Source organism: Alligator sinensis, unplaced genomic scaffold (assembly GCF_000455745.1).
Source record: "Alligator sinensis unplaced genomic scaffold, ASM45574v1 scaffold381_1, whole genome shotgun sequence".
Lineage (NCBI taxonomy): Eukaryota > Metazoa > Chordata > Crocodylia > Alligatoridae > Alligator > Alligator sinensis.
In genome coordinates, this window is record NW_005842440.1 from 286,145 (window position 1) to 300,069 (window position 13,925).

Consider the following 13,925-nt stretch of genomic DNA (forward strand, 5'->3'; position numbering starts at 1 on the left):
CCCTATCTCGCAGTCTCTTCTGAAGAGCACTACCCCTGTAGAAGATGCAAACAAGTACACGGACAATCAAATGAAAATGTAAACACACTGCACATAATGCCTGCAAGTAATATAACATTCCCCTTTCTTTCAAGTTTTGAACTCAAGGATCCATGATACAATCTAAATATTTATAAATGACCCATATGGCAACAAGTATCTGAATTTCTAGGTTTTCTGCATACTTGTGCTTCCTTTTTGTACTAGTAATCCTTACATTTGTATTCTATTAAAGAGCTGGATAATGGTTGGACACTCAACATACCTGTAATATTTTGGATCATCTCTGTCATCATCATAATCTTCTAGAAATTCTTTTAACCGTTTGCCTTCTTTCGCCTGCAAAAGATACCAGCTTAGTATAAAAAAATTCTCTCTCCTCTCAAACAATATACATCTAACATTCATTCCATTCTGATCCAAGCTACTAAGCACAAATAGCTCCTTCCCAGTAAATGGAGAACTTTTGGAAGAGAACCATATCCTTTTATTACTGGGTCAACTAATTTTTCTTTATCCATCTCTGACTTGTGGGACAACAGAATTTCAATGTTTACCAGAAGGGGCTTAAATATTTTGAAGCTTTGAGTGGTCCGTATTCTTCTGTCTCAAAGGACTAAACTGAAAAGAGAGCTCTTCAAATTTGGAACTCTTCATAAGTAGTTACTGTCGAGCCTAAATGTCAGTTTAAAGGTGAATCGCCAGTTCCATTGAGTTTCAAGATTTTGATTTTGTACAATCAAGGCTTTGCTTCCAACAGACAATTCTAAAGAATGCAGTAGATTCAAATATTCCTCTGCAGCATTATTAACTCAAGCAATGTAGCACTGCCTAAGTGAGTGCAAAAAATTAAAATGCTATTTTACTGTCTGCTTATAAAACCAGCTGAAATGAAAATAAAAGTAGCAGTACAGATTTTTTTAAGTTTCTTATGCTTTAAGAAAAAGCATACAAGTACAAAATTATTTTGCCCTACAACCCCAAGCATTTTTTTTTACCCAACACTGGAATACTTCTAAGAATGAGGATACCAAATGTTTTTTGGAGAATCAAATTCCAATTTTAATTCTGGGCTGAGTCTGGGTATATTTACTACTATGTGCTACCCAAACCTAACAAAGCCCTAATGATGTCAATGGGAGGTTTATCCACAGATTATGGGAAGATATTCCTTTTCAGTAGTAACCAAATCTTAGCATTTTTTTGTGCTTGTGTTATATTCCAGATTTCTCAGCAGAAAAAAAAAGTTAAAAAATGATGGTTATTTCATGACCTTTGTTTCTTCCTTCCCCATTCTTCTCTCTCTCTGCATGTATTTCCCTGTAGCAATTCCCAGTGCAACCTCCCCATAAACTTCTCTTGCATCCCCCTATCCTCCTCTGCTCAAATGATCAACAGTGAAATAATTAATGCTGACATTTAAAAGTATCATGATTAGGCTTTAGAAACAAAAAACTGAGATTATGGGAGCCTGCCTCTTTCAGGGTGAGATGAGACTTATTTCAGGGTGAGATAATCAGTTAACATTTGGAAAGTTAAATTTCACAGATCTGTAATTAACAGGAATGGAAACTTGAACATACTAGGCGACGCAGAGCTACTAAACTGCATGTACTTAACATCACCATTATGCTATGTAATAAAGAACACAGAAGGCTCCACTGAAAACCTGACAAGTATGTAGATCACGGATTCAATACTACAGCATTGCAGTTTCTATATCAAAGAAACAGAATATTTTTGCAGCTGCCTGCCTCTCTTTGTTGTCTTTGATAGAACTAGGCAAGCAGCTTTATTTCTCCAGTTTCTTACTAGCACTTGAACTCCTTCTATCACTTAAAAGCCTTCTATCACAACTCTGGTCATTAGTTACACTTTTAAGCTATTGGATACAATAAAAAAACCCAAAACAAACCCCATACAAGCATTTATGAAATCAGGACAACACCTCATGTCACAGTAGCCCTTTACATAAGGACAGGGACAAAACTTGCCCTGGTCCCAATTCAGACAAAGGAACAAGAAAAAGAGATGTAAAGTGTCATTGCAGTATCAACCCTCACCATTTCCCTTCGTCTTTCCTCTTCCCTCTCAGCTTCTTTTTCATATTCTCTACTTTTCTTCCGTTCTCTGATCTCCCAATTTTTAAGGCGCTGAAACAAAATAAACCGCACTCAATCCCAGAAACAACAAATTCAACTAAATTCTACATAATACCTGAAAATAACCAAAATATATCCAAATTTGCCACCTATAATTTAAGCCCTTAAAACAAAGAAGCCCCAAATTCCCTTTCAGAGTGAATTACTTTGCGTAGTAAGTATTTAAATCCTGCCATCCAGTGGCAAAGGGTTAGACAGTTTTGGGAGAGAAAAGGCAAGGGTGGAGGGAAAGTCAGCTATTGTCCAGTAAGACATCCACTGAGAAATCAGAAGTCCCTGCAGCCCATCTTATGCAACTTTCCAAGTAGTCTGAAAGGTCAAAGTAGCATCTATCTGCCCCAAGTTACCTCTTGATAAGCAGCTTCTTTCTCACGAAGTTTCCTCTCTAACTTCCGGCGTTCATAGGCATCTTCTTCATCTTCTTCTCGGTCCCTTTTCTTGTCCTTTTCTCGTTCTCGTTCCCTTTCTCTCTCCCTCTCTCTTTCACGCTCTCGTTCTCGCTCCCTCTCTCTCTCTCGTTCTCTTTCCCGTTCCCGCTCACGTTCCCGTTCTCTGTCTCTACTTTTTTCTCTGTATAAGGACAAAAACCTTAAGAATATGAAGTTTCCCCCCTGTACACCGACAAGCACTGAATGTAATTGAACATCTAATGACTATTCCTCTTGTATTATGCAAAATCATTATTATAGCAACAGATACATTAAAATGTTGATTAATATTACTTTAGAAAAACATTCACCTATTTTTAAAAGAGCTCTGTGATCAATTTGAACAATAGGAGTTACAAGGTACACTAAGATATAAGCATACACAGCAGTTGCTAGCCTGCAAACATAAGTCACTACCAGTGCTCCATATACATGCCTAACAGCTAAGACAACGGTCTGTAAAATATTTTATACTTAAAAATTCTTAAAAGTTTGTGCTGTTTACAGGCATCTCAGAGAAGTTAACATGAGAAAAGCTGGGTGAGAATTTAAATTGCAATAGCTTTCCTACCAGCATGAATAGGATAAAGGAGCACCTACCTCACAAGAGGAGACTAAAAAAGCTGTGAGGGGTTGTTACTGGCATCAGAGGTCAGAAGAGTATACAATGGGGAAGGAGAAGCACTATGTAAACTCAAAGACAATAGTGGTGAAAGAACAATGGATATGAATAAATTTAGGCTGGAAATTACATTTCTAACCAAAGGAACAAAGATGTGCAACAGCTTTCCAATAAGAGCAGTAGGGCTAAAACTAACTTGAGGAAACCTGATAAGTTTGTGAAAGGGATTTTATAATGTGCTTACTTGCAATAGCAGGGACTGACCTAAACGACCCAGAAGGTTCTTGCCAATTTTATGATTTACTGATCTGGGCTATTCCTGTGTGTAGACAAGCCCTAAATCTCTTGCTCTCCAGACTACCCGGAGCAGAGGTATAAGATTAATCCAGGTGGGGAAGGGAAGAGATGTTGCTGAAAAAAGCAGGTCTTGCTGTAACATTCCCCTGCAGCCTTTTAAACGGAGAATGTTGCCCTGCTGCATGGTATATTAGAGAGAGAGAGAAGAAACACCTCATGTTGTATGGCATATGCCTAATGTTGTATTTAATTTGTATATAGAGGTTATAGTAGAATTGGTTATGAATAAATAATTCTCATATTTTTCCTCTGTTCCCCAAGGTCACTTTTAGTTTTACCACCTGGGTTTACTTGGATTCTCTTCTGCTTTTGAGAAGGATGAGGAGAAAGACAACAATAAGCCAGAGAATGATCTGGAGAGGTCATTTTCCACAATCAAAGTGACAGACTAGGAGAATGCTTTAGATAAGAATATGTGCTGACTTATCAGGATATAGCTGCAAATTTGTTTTCTGTGTGCTGGCCTGAAAAGTTGGGCTTAAAAAAAACAAAACAACAAACCAAAAACAAAGCTTCATACTTGAGAAACTCAGACTTCAGTTTACATCACCTATTGAGAGAGGCCCATTTTTGCTTTTACAATATTTTAGCAACTCAGTAGCCCCAGGAACATATGAACTCACATACTCCATAACACCTCCGTATGTCAATGTCCACAAAACTGTGGTCTCAAAACCTTCTGATTTAAGTCCCTAAAGTTGGGGCACTGACAATAAGTGCCAGTGTTCATATACTTCACCCCCTACCCCAAGGTCAGTTTTGTGTTTAGCCACTAGCCTCTTCGTAGTTTTCTGTTCATAATGCCAATTAGCACCACTGTGACCAAGAAAGGTAGTTTCATATTTTGTAAGGGAAGGAAAGTAGTATGTCTCTTTGATTTATGTAAAATATTTTTTTCTAGAATGGATTTGCCGTCTTGCACTCCTCTTTTAAAGCATTACATTAGGACTCCTTATTTTTTCACTAGAAAAAACACTTAATACAGCAAACTACGATATGCACGTTTAGAAGTAGCCTCAGAAAGGACCATTTCTATTTCTGTTTTTATGAACTTCTATTACAGCAGCTTAAACTCACTTACCTTGATCTACTCCGATCCTTGTTGCGATCTGAGCTCCGTTCACGGTCTCTGTCACGTTCTCGATCTCGGTCACGGTCACGGTCTCTATCTTTAGTCCGGTCGCGATCCCTATCCCGCTCTCGTTCACGCTCCCGTTCCTTCTCCTTTTCTCGTTCACGCTCCCGTTCCCTCTCTCTTTCGCGTTCCCTCCTTTCTCGTTCACGCTCCCGTTCCCTCTCTCTTTCTCTCCGTTCCTTTTCAATTTCCTGTCTCTCTTTCTCTTTTTTGCCTTTTTCCTCCTCCAGTTTCTAAAAACCAACAAGAGACCTTTTATAGTTAATTCCATAGTTATAGAAATGTGACATTCCCGGTGCAACACACAAGGCTGGTAATGGACATGCCAAAACCGCCAGCGATTTAAACTATTAAATAGTTTGTTTTGAACTCATAAGTATGAAATCAAAATGCAGCAATCACAAGACTAGATTTCGTGCAAAAAGCATAGATCTACACAGACCAGCAATCTCCAACCTTGGAAGGGTAGGGCTGGCCTTGTATTGTGTAAAACAACTGTGCTGCACTATACGTAGTGTATTGCCAATTATAGTTCACAAAAGAGCCACAGACTCCACAGGTGCGATAAGTCACTTGGGCACAAGCAAAATGAACTTATAGCTGACAAAGTCATTCTGCTCAGCTAAACACGTAATTCAGCTGAACAGTAGCTGGGGCAGTGGGTGGTTTCCCCATGGTTTGGCCATACCAAATCTATGCTATCTGAATTTCTTTACCCAAAGTTTTCATTGACTTATACTGTGGTGTGGGGGGGTTAAACTGAGCAGATGCACCCCTCCCCCATTTTTGCCCTCCCTAAAAGTTCTCTAAAATGTTCACTGGTAAGAACTGGACTCTGCAGAATGGAATCCTTAGATTTCCACCACTGCAAGACGAAAAGATTTAAAAAAGGTTGGAAATCACTCATTTGAAACATAGAAACTAAAGGGTTATCTGCTACAGTTTTACTAAAATTGAATATAAATGGCAATTTTTTCATTTAAAACAAAAACAATACCTATGACCAGAAGTCCTATTAGACAATAGAAAATACATCAATAGAATGATAGACAAATCCATCCTTGGAAGCAATTGTTGTGTGTTAACTTACAGATGTTGTGCTAGGACATGGACCGCCAACACTGGATTAACCTTGCCTATAAGCTATGTTTCTGGGAGGAAGAGCAAGTACACGGTTCACAAATATACCAAACAACAAAGACAGACCAAGTTTGTCAGCCTGACGGATGCCAGAACACCACATGATTTTAACATATGCTGAGCAGAAAAAAACAGGTCTATCCCCTTTCACGTTTACCACCACTGAAATGAAATTAAAAACTGGAACAATAAAATGTGCATTTTCTCTCTTTCTTTCTTTAAACAAAGCATTTAAGACAACTTTAAAAAGCAATCTTACCTGGTGAACATTCTTCTGTCATGGACCCATGGACCAGAGAACCAACAAAGGGTTACAGAAATAAGGCTAACTCAAGTGATCAATATATCCAACCATCAAACCACCCTGCACTGATAGTAAAATACAGGCAAGCTGGTGGTGGATACATTGAAGTCACAAAAGAAAGAGGGGGACTCAAAGATGGTACAAAATTGATATGAAGAACAAAACTTAAATTCTAATGAATACAGGGCTGAAAACCTAGTTTTCTAAATGCAATTATTCTAGCAGAATCTTAAAGGCAACTTAAGCTTGAATTAGGTCAGATGTTAGACTATGCTACATCGACTTAAAAAAAATAAAAACTTACCTCTCAATTTCATAAACTTTTAAAGAAAAGTGTACACACCAAAATAATTGATACTTACAGATTATTTTAGATGGTCCAATAGAAATTTCTTTGGTTTTGGCTGAGTGCCTGGGATTTTCTCTCAAACACTTTGTTCACACCAAAAATTTTGTCTCAATTAAAAACAAAAAAAAGTTTTGGTCTTTTAAGATCCGTTCTATAAATTTTGTTCTTTAAAAATCCAACAAGAGAATGGGCTGGCCTATCTTTTTTAATAATAAAACACTTAACTAACCACTGCTCCTAATATAAACAAGAGGGACTGAAAGGGTAATGGGATGGGAATGCTATCAGATATACTGAAGTGATGAACAGAAAAGGACAGGTAGAAGAATCATAAAAAAAATCTTACCTTGTGCTCTCTTCAGACTCGTCCGTGCTGTAAATGGACGCCCCCTGCAAGGCTGGTACCCTGACAGTCTGTGATTATTGTTTTATAAACTCATACCAAAAACATGCAAAGGTTCACTGTGCTCACTAGCCAACTGCTACAGATTCAACAGCCCCTTTAACCATTCCACCCAATAGACACAATGGCCATTTTAATTATAATCAGTTAAGTTGATTTTGAAACTTAAGAAATCCAAAATATCCCCCCAATGAAATAAATCAAAGGCAGTAAAATGCCTGACAGCTTCTGAAACAACGAAGCATTTCTTTTTCTTTTTTTAAACCACATTTTTTTTTTTTGTATTCTATGCCAGTGACTTGATGGGGCTTGGAATTCAACACAACTCCATTATTTTTCACCATTGACCAGTTCCATGTTCAACTGCTGATCTTTACTAGAAGATTTCTTCTGGAGTTCTTTTCCTTGGGTTTTCATTCCCAAATTGAATAGAGAGAAAAATGCAATATTGGCATTTCCAGTAATGTATAATCACTTTTGCTTTATGCTGATAAAGCTATATGCAAACACAGTACCACCCGACAAAGGTACAAGGGAACACTTCACCTTGTTAGATCATCAACCTTTTCATCGATGTCCATCTGGGATATTTAGGAAAAACAGCGTGCTCAAAAACTGAACACTTGCTAACATTTTGTTGGGCCAGGGACCAATCCAGACTTGATAGGAAGCTTAATACAATCTTATAAGCTAAACATTAAAATAAATACATTACATGCATAGTTTGCATTTCGCTGTCCATAAAGTATCACCTTCCAAAACCAGAAACATTCATAGATGCACTGAACATTAACAAGAACTTCTGTAGGTGGGAACTCTGAGGTGGGATTTGCTGGGCACAAATGTTTCCAAGCCAGTTACCCCTTTGCATATTTTTCTGAGGGGGCATCCATAAATATAATAAAAAACAGAAGCTCATACTTACATCCTATTCCATGTTACTTTCCAAGCTGTGAGTTTCATCTTGCATTAGTCACCATATGATCTCTATCATAATGGTGGGGGTCAATGAATAGATTAGCTTTATGGGAATTTACAGTTCTTCCATGCATCTAAATTTTGGTAAGTCTGGTAACCACTGACCTAGTTTTAAAATTTTCCCCCACTCTTAACTAAGAACTATTAAAATAAAAAAGTCTTAAATTTAAATTAAATTTCAGCTTTCCTTAAAACGTTTCCTTGGATTATACTAAACAACTGCCTACAGAAACACACTTAAGTGTATGTCTTACACTGCAGCCCCGTTTAGACTTTAGTTATAAATATCTGACTTATTGTATGTGTAGACACTCGAGTTGTCTTTATTCATGTTAAAGTGAGAAGATTGCAAAGCAATCAGTAACAATTAAATGTCTTAGAACAAAATGCCAAGGGCCACTTTAACGTGGTATTTGTCTTTTGCTGACTTTTAAAGTGCTACATGTATATTAAACCTATTATAAACAGCATTTCAAGTGATATTGTAATGTATTGGTAAATTTTATAAAAGTGTTCTTTTTGGATTCAGTAAAAGCCTAATTTTGTATCAAGTGCAAAAACAAGAATACTACCTTGTGTGTGTCTCTGAATTTACTGATCTCTCTTGATATCAGGTCTCTTTTGTCTTCCTCCATTTCTATAGCATTTATATCCTCCTAAAAGACAAGGGGGACAGGAGGAAAAGCATTAAGAGCCATTTGTACAGATACAAAAGAACAAGAGAAAAGTTCAAGGTTAGAAGTTTTGTACCAGTCTTGTAAGAGATAAATAAAGCCCTTCTGCAGTACCAAACCTGACAGTCTGATGTTAATGAGTGAAAAAAAAATCAGATGGACAAGAGTCACAAATCTGGCAACTAGCAGTAAACATAGTCATTGTCAAAGCCTACAATGTAAACGAACCTTGGTGATGAGTGGATAAGGTATCAGTGGGGCCACTGGAAATCTGCGGAAAATCTGCGGAAAAATCCACGGAGATTTTTTTTTTTAAAAATAGATTGCACACTACTCTGAAAAACAATGTTTTGTATGTTTGTACTATAAGCAATATCGTGTTGCTGTGATCTTATTTCTTTGACTCAACAAAATTACAGAAGAACCTCGCTAATTCTCCCTTCACTGATCTATTTTTCAAAGATATAATAGATGCTGTAGTGAGGTCTCATTGGTAAGACTTCACTGAATTACAAAGCACACTACAGGACATTTATTAGTACACTATGATAGTGTCATAAGACTAAACTACACTTGTCAAAATAAGCGACCAGAATATATGTGGTGCATAAGTCTCGCTTTTGTTTACTCGCTAATTCGCAAAATTTGGTAATCTGCACCATGGGTCTCCTAGTACTTAGTGCGAATTAGCGAGGTTCCCCCATGTTTGAAACTGAAAAAAAACCCCAAAACAGATTTCACTCATTCTCCATTCCGCCCACAAACCCTCATCTCCCCCACATCAGTCATGCCTTCACCCAAAGAAACTGATAAAGACTCAGCTGCTAACATCAGCAGAATTTTTACCCACCCCCAAACCCTTCAGAGGACAGAAGCCCCATAACTCGCAGATTTCTTTTTTTTACATGGTGTCTGCTCCCACCTTCCTCCTCCCCCCACCTCCCTCCCTCCACCCAACAATAGTTCTCTCCCACTCCATAAAAGTCAAGGGAGAAATGTCCTAGAATCATCTCAATCCCACCTGCGCACCAGAGATCGTACCACCCCGATTCTTATTTCCTTCTGTACCCATCAGGGAAAGGAAGTTAGGCGTGCAAGTTCAAACCAACAGTTGCTGTATTTGGTATAGCATACTCATCTACTCTGCTAGCTCAGACTGGTCTGCCTCTAGATCATGCAGAGCTAGCAGAATCCCCAGAAGCATACTTAGTGCTCAGTTCTTGCAAGACTGTGGTGAGCTGGCAAGAACTCTTACAATATTATAACTACCTGTTGTTATCCATGGCCATAAGAAGCCATAGCACAGTACAAATTTCATAGTATTTGCATAAAATACAGCCCATAGTATAAGACAATGACTTCATTCTTAAATTCATATCCAAGGAATCTTGCCCCAAAGAAAGGTAAATTGAATTCTCAACTCAGGACTCTTACTCCTTGGATCAGCTGAGGCCAACAATGCAGTCGGGATAACAAACTCACTCCCGAGGGAGAGGTTTTGCTTCCTGCACTGCTCTTATACCTCATTAGCAGCTGAGGCTGCAGGACTGCACGGAAATAGGATTATGCAGGAGATTTAAGAAATGGGTAAAAATCCAAGTTAAACTAGTCTCCAATTTCTTGAAGAGTCTGTAGGAATTGGGCAGGTATCAGAGCCCATTCTTGCATGATTACAGACTCCATTGCAAACACCAAATTTTTGTTTGCTCACGGTCAATTGTTGATGTTCCCTCTTCTCCAGTTTACTTTAATCCATTAACAAGGTCATCCATAGAAACAAGTTTATGCCAGAACATTTCTGCCAAATGTTTGGGGGGTTTTTCCACCCCCAAATCATAAATTGTTGGAAAGCCATTTGGTCAAACACAGCCAAACTAGAACATTTTTATAACAGCAATTTTATAATAAAAAGTAAGATCATAAACACACCATTCCTTCCTGAAATATCCCCAAACCCTTCCAAAATATGCATGTATACCACCACTGAATGCATCCACTCTTCAGGTGGAAAGCAGGAGCAACCAGCTGGCTCGTAACATGTTATAAAATAGTGGGGAGAAGAGGAATTTTGGCAAAGGACATCAGAGCGAGCCACTGCTTTGACAAAAGTGTGCTGGGATTTCTAAATGTCAACATAGAATAGGTAGGAACTTGATTTTTAAGATCTCATCTGGAAAACCTATACACACATATTGAATTCAGTGCAGTTTATCTACCTCAGAGAAAAGGAAAGGCCGAGTCAAACCTGTCAAGATTCAAACCTGTGGTTCCAAGAAGTCTAGGTGCTTAGACCTAGAAGCCATCAAGAGGGGATAGCACCTAAGACTGACTAGATTTCAATTAAATACTTGAAACTGCTGCTGTCATCAATGCTTGTTGATTTGTTTTCTCATCAGAAGGTTAGGGTTAAGGTATTTGCACAGGGTTTGGCCATTATATAAAAGGTGAGTTGAAGAAAAATCTGTTTTGTCCAAAATCAAAACACATACGTCCTCCTTCTTTTCCTTTTTCTTCTTCCTGGGGTGAGAGTCAGATTCCTGGGAAGGGGCATTGAGCTCGCTGGAATATTCTCGTATTAACACTTCAATGGCCCCCTTAATTATCTGATCTCTTCTCTTTGTTTCCTCATCCAGTGCTTCCTCATCCTCATTTGTGGATTCTGGTCTGGAGTTCTGGGGAAAATGACAGATTTAGAGAAATCAGCAAATTGCCAAGTGAAATCTCACTCAAGTAAGAAAAAGAAATTTATCCTAAATGGTAATTTTCAATAATCCTCGTTAGCAACCCTTACTAGATTTTCCAGAATCTAGGAGCAGTCTGCAATTATACCCCATTGCTCAGATCTCCTTACACAGGCAGTGCTGGGGGGGGGAGGAGTGGCAGGAGGATATTCCAGGGTTTTACAAGCAGAATGGTTGTAGGCTATAACAGTAGGATTGTGTGGTAAGATAAGAGGAGAGATAGATCAAGGTCAGGAAGGAAGAAAAGACAGGAAACCAATGGAATATCAACAATTACAGTGCTAATGCTGATCAAATAAAATTTCTCCTTTCCACTCATAAAAACTCTAAATAACTTCATTTGTCTACTTTTAAACACTATTTCTGGAAGCCCTCCAGAGTACAAGGCAATAATTGATGTTCACCCTTTCTACTTAACTTTAAAGGAATGCTCTATAGAGGCAGAACTACATTAAGCAACACTTCCAAAGATAAAATCCCAAGCATCTAAATTTTTCTATATTACTATTGATCAGGTAATCTCACTCCCTCTATTCCCAGCCCCACCACAGAGGAGAAAGAGACACAAAAGGGAAAACATAGAAAAACAATATTTTTGCAGTAAATGCTATACAAAGGGATACTACAAAGCTTCGAATACAAAATAAAACCAGCCATTTATTAACCCCCTCCATCATTTTATAAGAAAAGAGAATGGAATCTCACCTGAGAATCCGGCTGATGTTCCGTCAAGCGATAGGTGATGGGTGGAGTGAGGGGGAGGGAAGGGTCAGATGGAACAGCAGCTAAGAATGAGGGGTAAGGGAAAGTTCAGTTGGAGCTGAAGAGGCTGCCAGGACAAGGAGGAGTAGGCTGAAAAGAGCTAGAAGGCAGTGATAGGGAGTGGAGTTGAATATGTCCAGGGAGAAGAGGTGACCAGGGACACGAGCTAATTAGATTAAAGTTGTTGCTTGGTTTCTCTCATGCTCAAAATTTCTCATGCTCAGATTCACTATACACATTTGATTTCTTTACTCAGAAAAAGAAAATCAAAGGGTTGCAAATTCTGACAGCAACCTTTTGATCTGAGTAGCACCAAAATGCCACTAAAGGCATGAGAAGATTAACTAAAGGACCTTCAGACACATTGATACATCTTTAGTCCATTTGCTATTGCTCCTGTTAGTACTTTTTCCTGAGAAAACTTGTAAATTGCTGAAGAATACGGATGCAGGAGTTACAAGATCTCTGGGTACCACCCATAATATACTGAGGGCTAATCTTTATACGAGTGGAAAGATACCAGCTACAAAACTACATTGAGTCAATGGTATTTTCAACTATACAAGATGGGGGTAAAAGTCTTCTCACACTATTAAAATCAACCATCTCTGTGGTGCTACATAAAGAACCCCCAAGAGTTTACAGAAATTAAACTTGGATTAATCATGTTCTATAGCTTCATTGCAGTTTTAAGTCTATTAGCAATCCTAGCAGGAAAGCCTAGGAAGTTACAGCTGTTCCTAAAAGGGGATAAAAGAAAGCCTAGAATAGAACAGGTAGTCAAATCAAACTTCTCTCTCAACCTAGCTTTACAACTAGGTGGATAGCTCCATGTAGGTTTCACATAATTAATACTGTTTTCCACAGCAATTATTTTTTACCCCATCTACAGGACGGAGTCAAAAATGTTGTAAAGTGATCAGTATACCTCTATTTTTTGTTAAAGGATACAAAAAAAAATTCCCACTATATTCTAGTAACTTTGCAAGCAACTTTGAAGTGTCAATCATAAGACTTTATCAATTATTGTGTGTTCATTAACTAGAGTGAAAAGAATTGGCTCTCTTTTGGCCATCTAAAACTAGTAACAACTGCCTAAGGAACTGAATGTCTTTTGGTACACGTCTTTGCAAAGACATTTAAAGAAAACATCCAAACTTCATATAAAATATATTCATTTATATGAATGGTGGATGAGCAGCCATACTGGTTCTAAATGGAAAACAGAGGGAAAAGTATGCTGCTCAGTTTGGAGGTAACTTCAGTTTCTCATGAATTATGACAGGGATGAATCTAACCCAAAATTTCCTGCATATGAAATAGTTCAGAGTGATCTAGTTACTCTGATCTAGAAAATTAAAACAACAGAACTAGAAAGTTCAAGATAAATGCGTGGACAGTGATGAAAGTTTAATCTATGCTAAGTGTTTTCTGAAGCAAGGAGAGAGAGAGAGAGAGAGAAAAAGAGAGAGAGAGAGAGAGAGCGCGCTACCCAATATGGTAAATGCATCTGGGCAGCAAGTAAGTGATAGGCAAAAAAATGCATACAAGATTTAATTTTCTGCCTTGCATCAGGTTTTGGAGGGTGTGGGGGAGGGAAATCAAAAGCATGAGTAAAAGTTGATTCAACCAACTCAGTTGCTCAATGAAGTTAGTTGTTTCTATAACTTAACAAAAATGTCTAAACAAAATTAAGCCTCAGAACCATATGTAAACAGTACAGTATGTAGTACTCATCTTTAAAATGGATATAAACCCAGAGATTCAGACCTGGGCTATACACAGCTACACAAGTATAAAATTTAAAGGACTTAAATTGGGATAAATTTTG

General features: G+C 38.1%; 1 protein-coding gene across 5 annotated transcripts in view; it reads right to left on the reverse strand.

Moving 5' to 3' along the window:
- RBM25 (RNA binding motif protein 25) overlaps window positions 1-13,925 on the reverse strand; it is a 43,382-nt gene that overhangs the window by 8,859 nt on the left and 20,598 nt on the right. For 4 of the 5 annotated variants that reach the window (XM_025211975.1, XM_025211973.1, XM_006030358.3 and 1 more), the window contains 8 exons: window positions 11,081-11,263; window positions 8,820-8,873; window positions 8,490-8,573; window positions 4,690-4,976; window positions 2,549-2,771; window positions 2,103-2,192; window positions 305-378; window positions 1-35 (listed from right to left, as the gene is read on the reverse strand). The exon at window positions 1-35 is cut by the window's left edge and continues 95 nt beyond it. In XM_025211975.1, the coding sequence (XP_025067760.1) occupies window positions 1-35; window positions 305-378; window positions 2,103-2,192; window positions 2,549-2,771; window positions 4,690-4,976; window positions 8,490-8,573; window positions 8,820-8,873; window positions 11,081-11,263 (1,030 nt within the window). The remainder of the gene's footprint in view (window positions 36-304; window positions 379-2,102; window positions 2,193-2,548; window positions 2,772-4,689; window positions 4,977-8,489; window positions 8,574-8,819; window positions 8,874-11,080; window positions 11,264-13,925) is intronic. The other variant, XM_025211974.1, reaches the window with a different exon arrangement.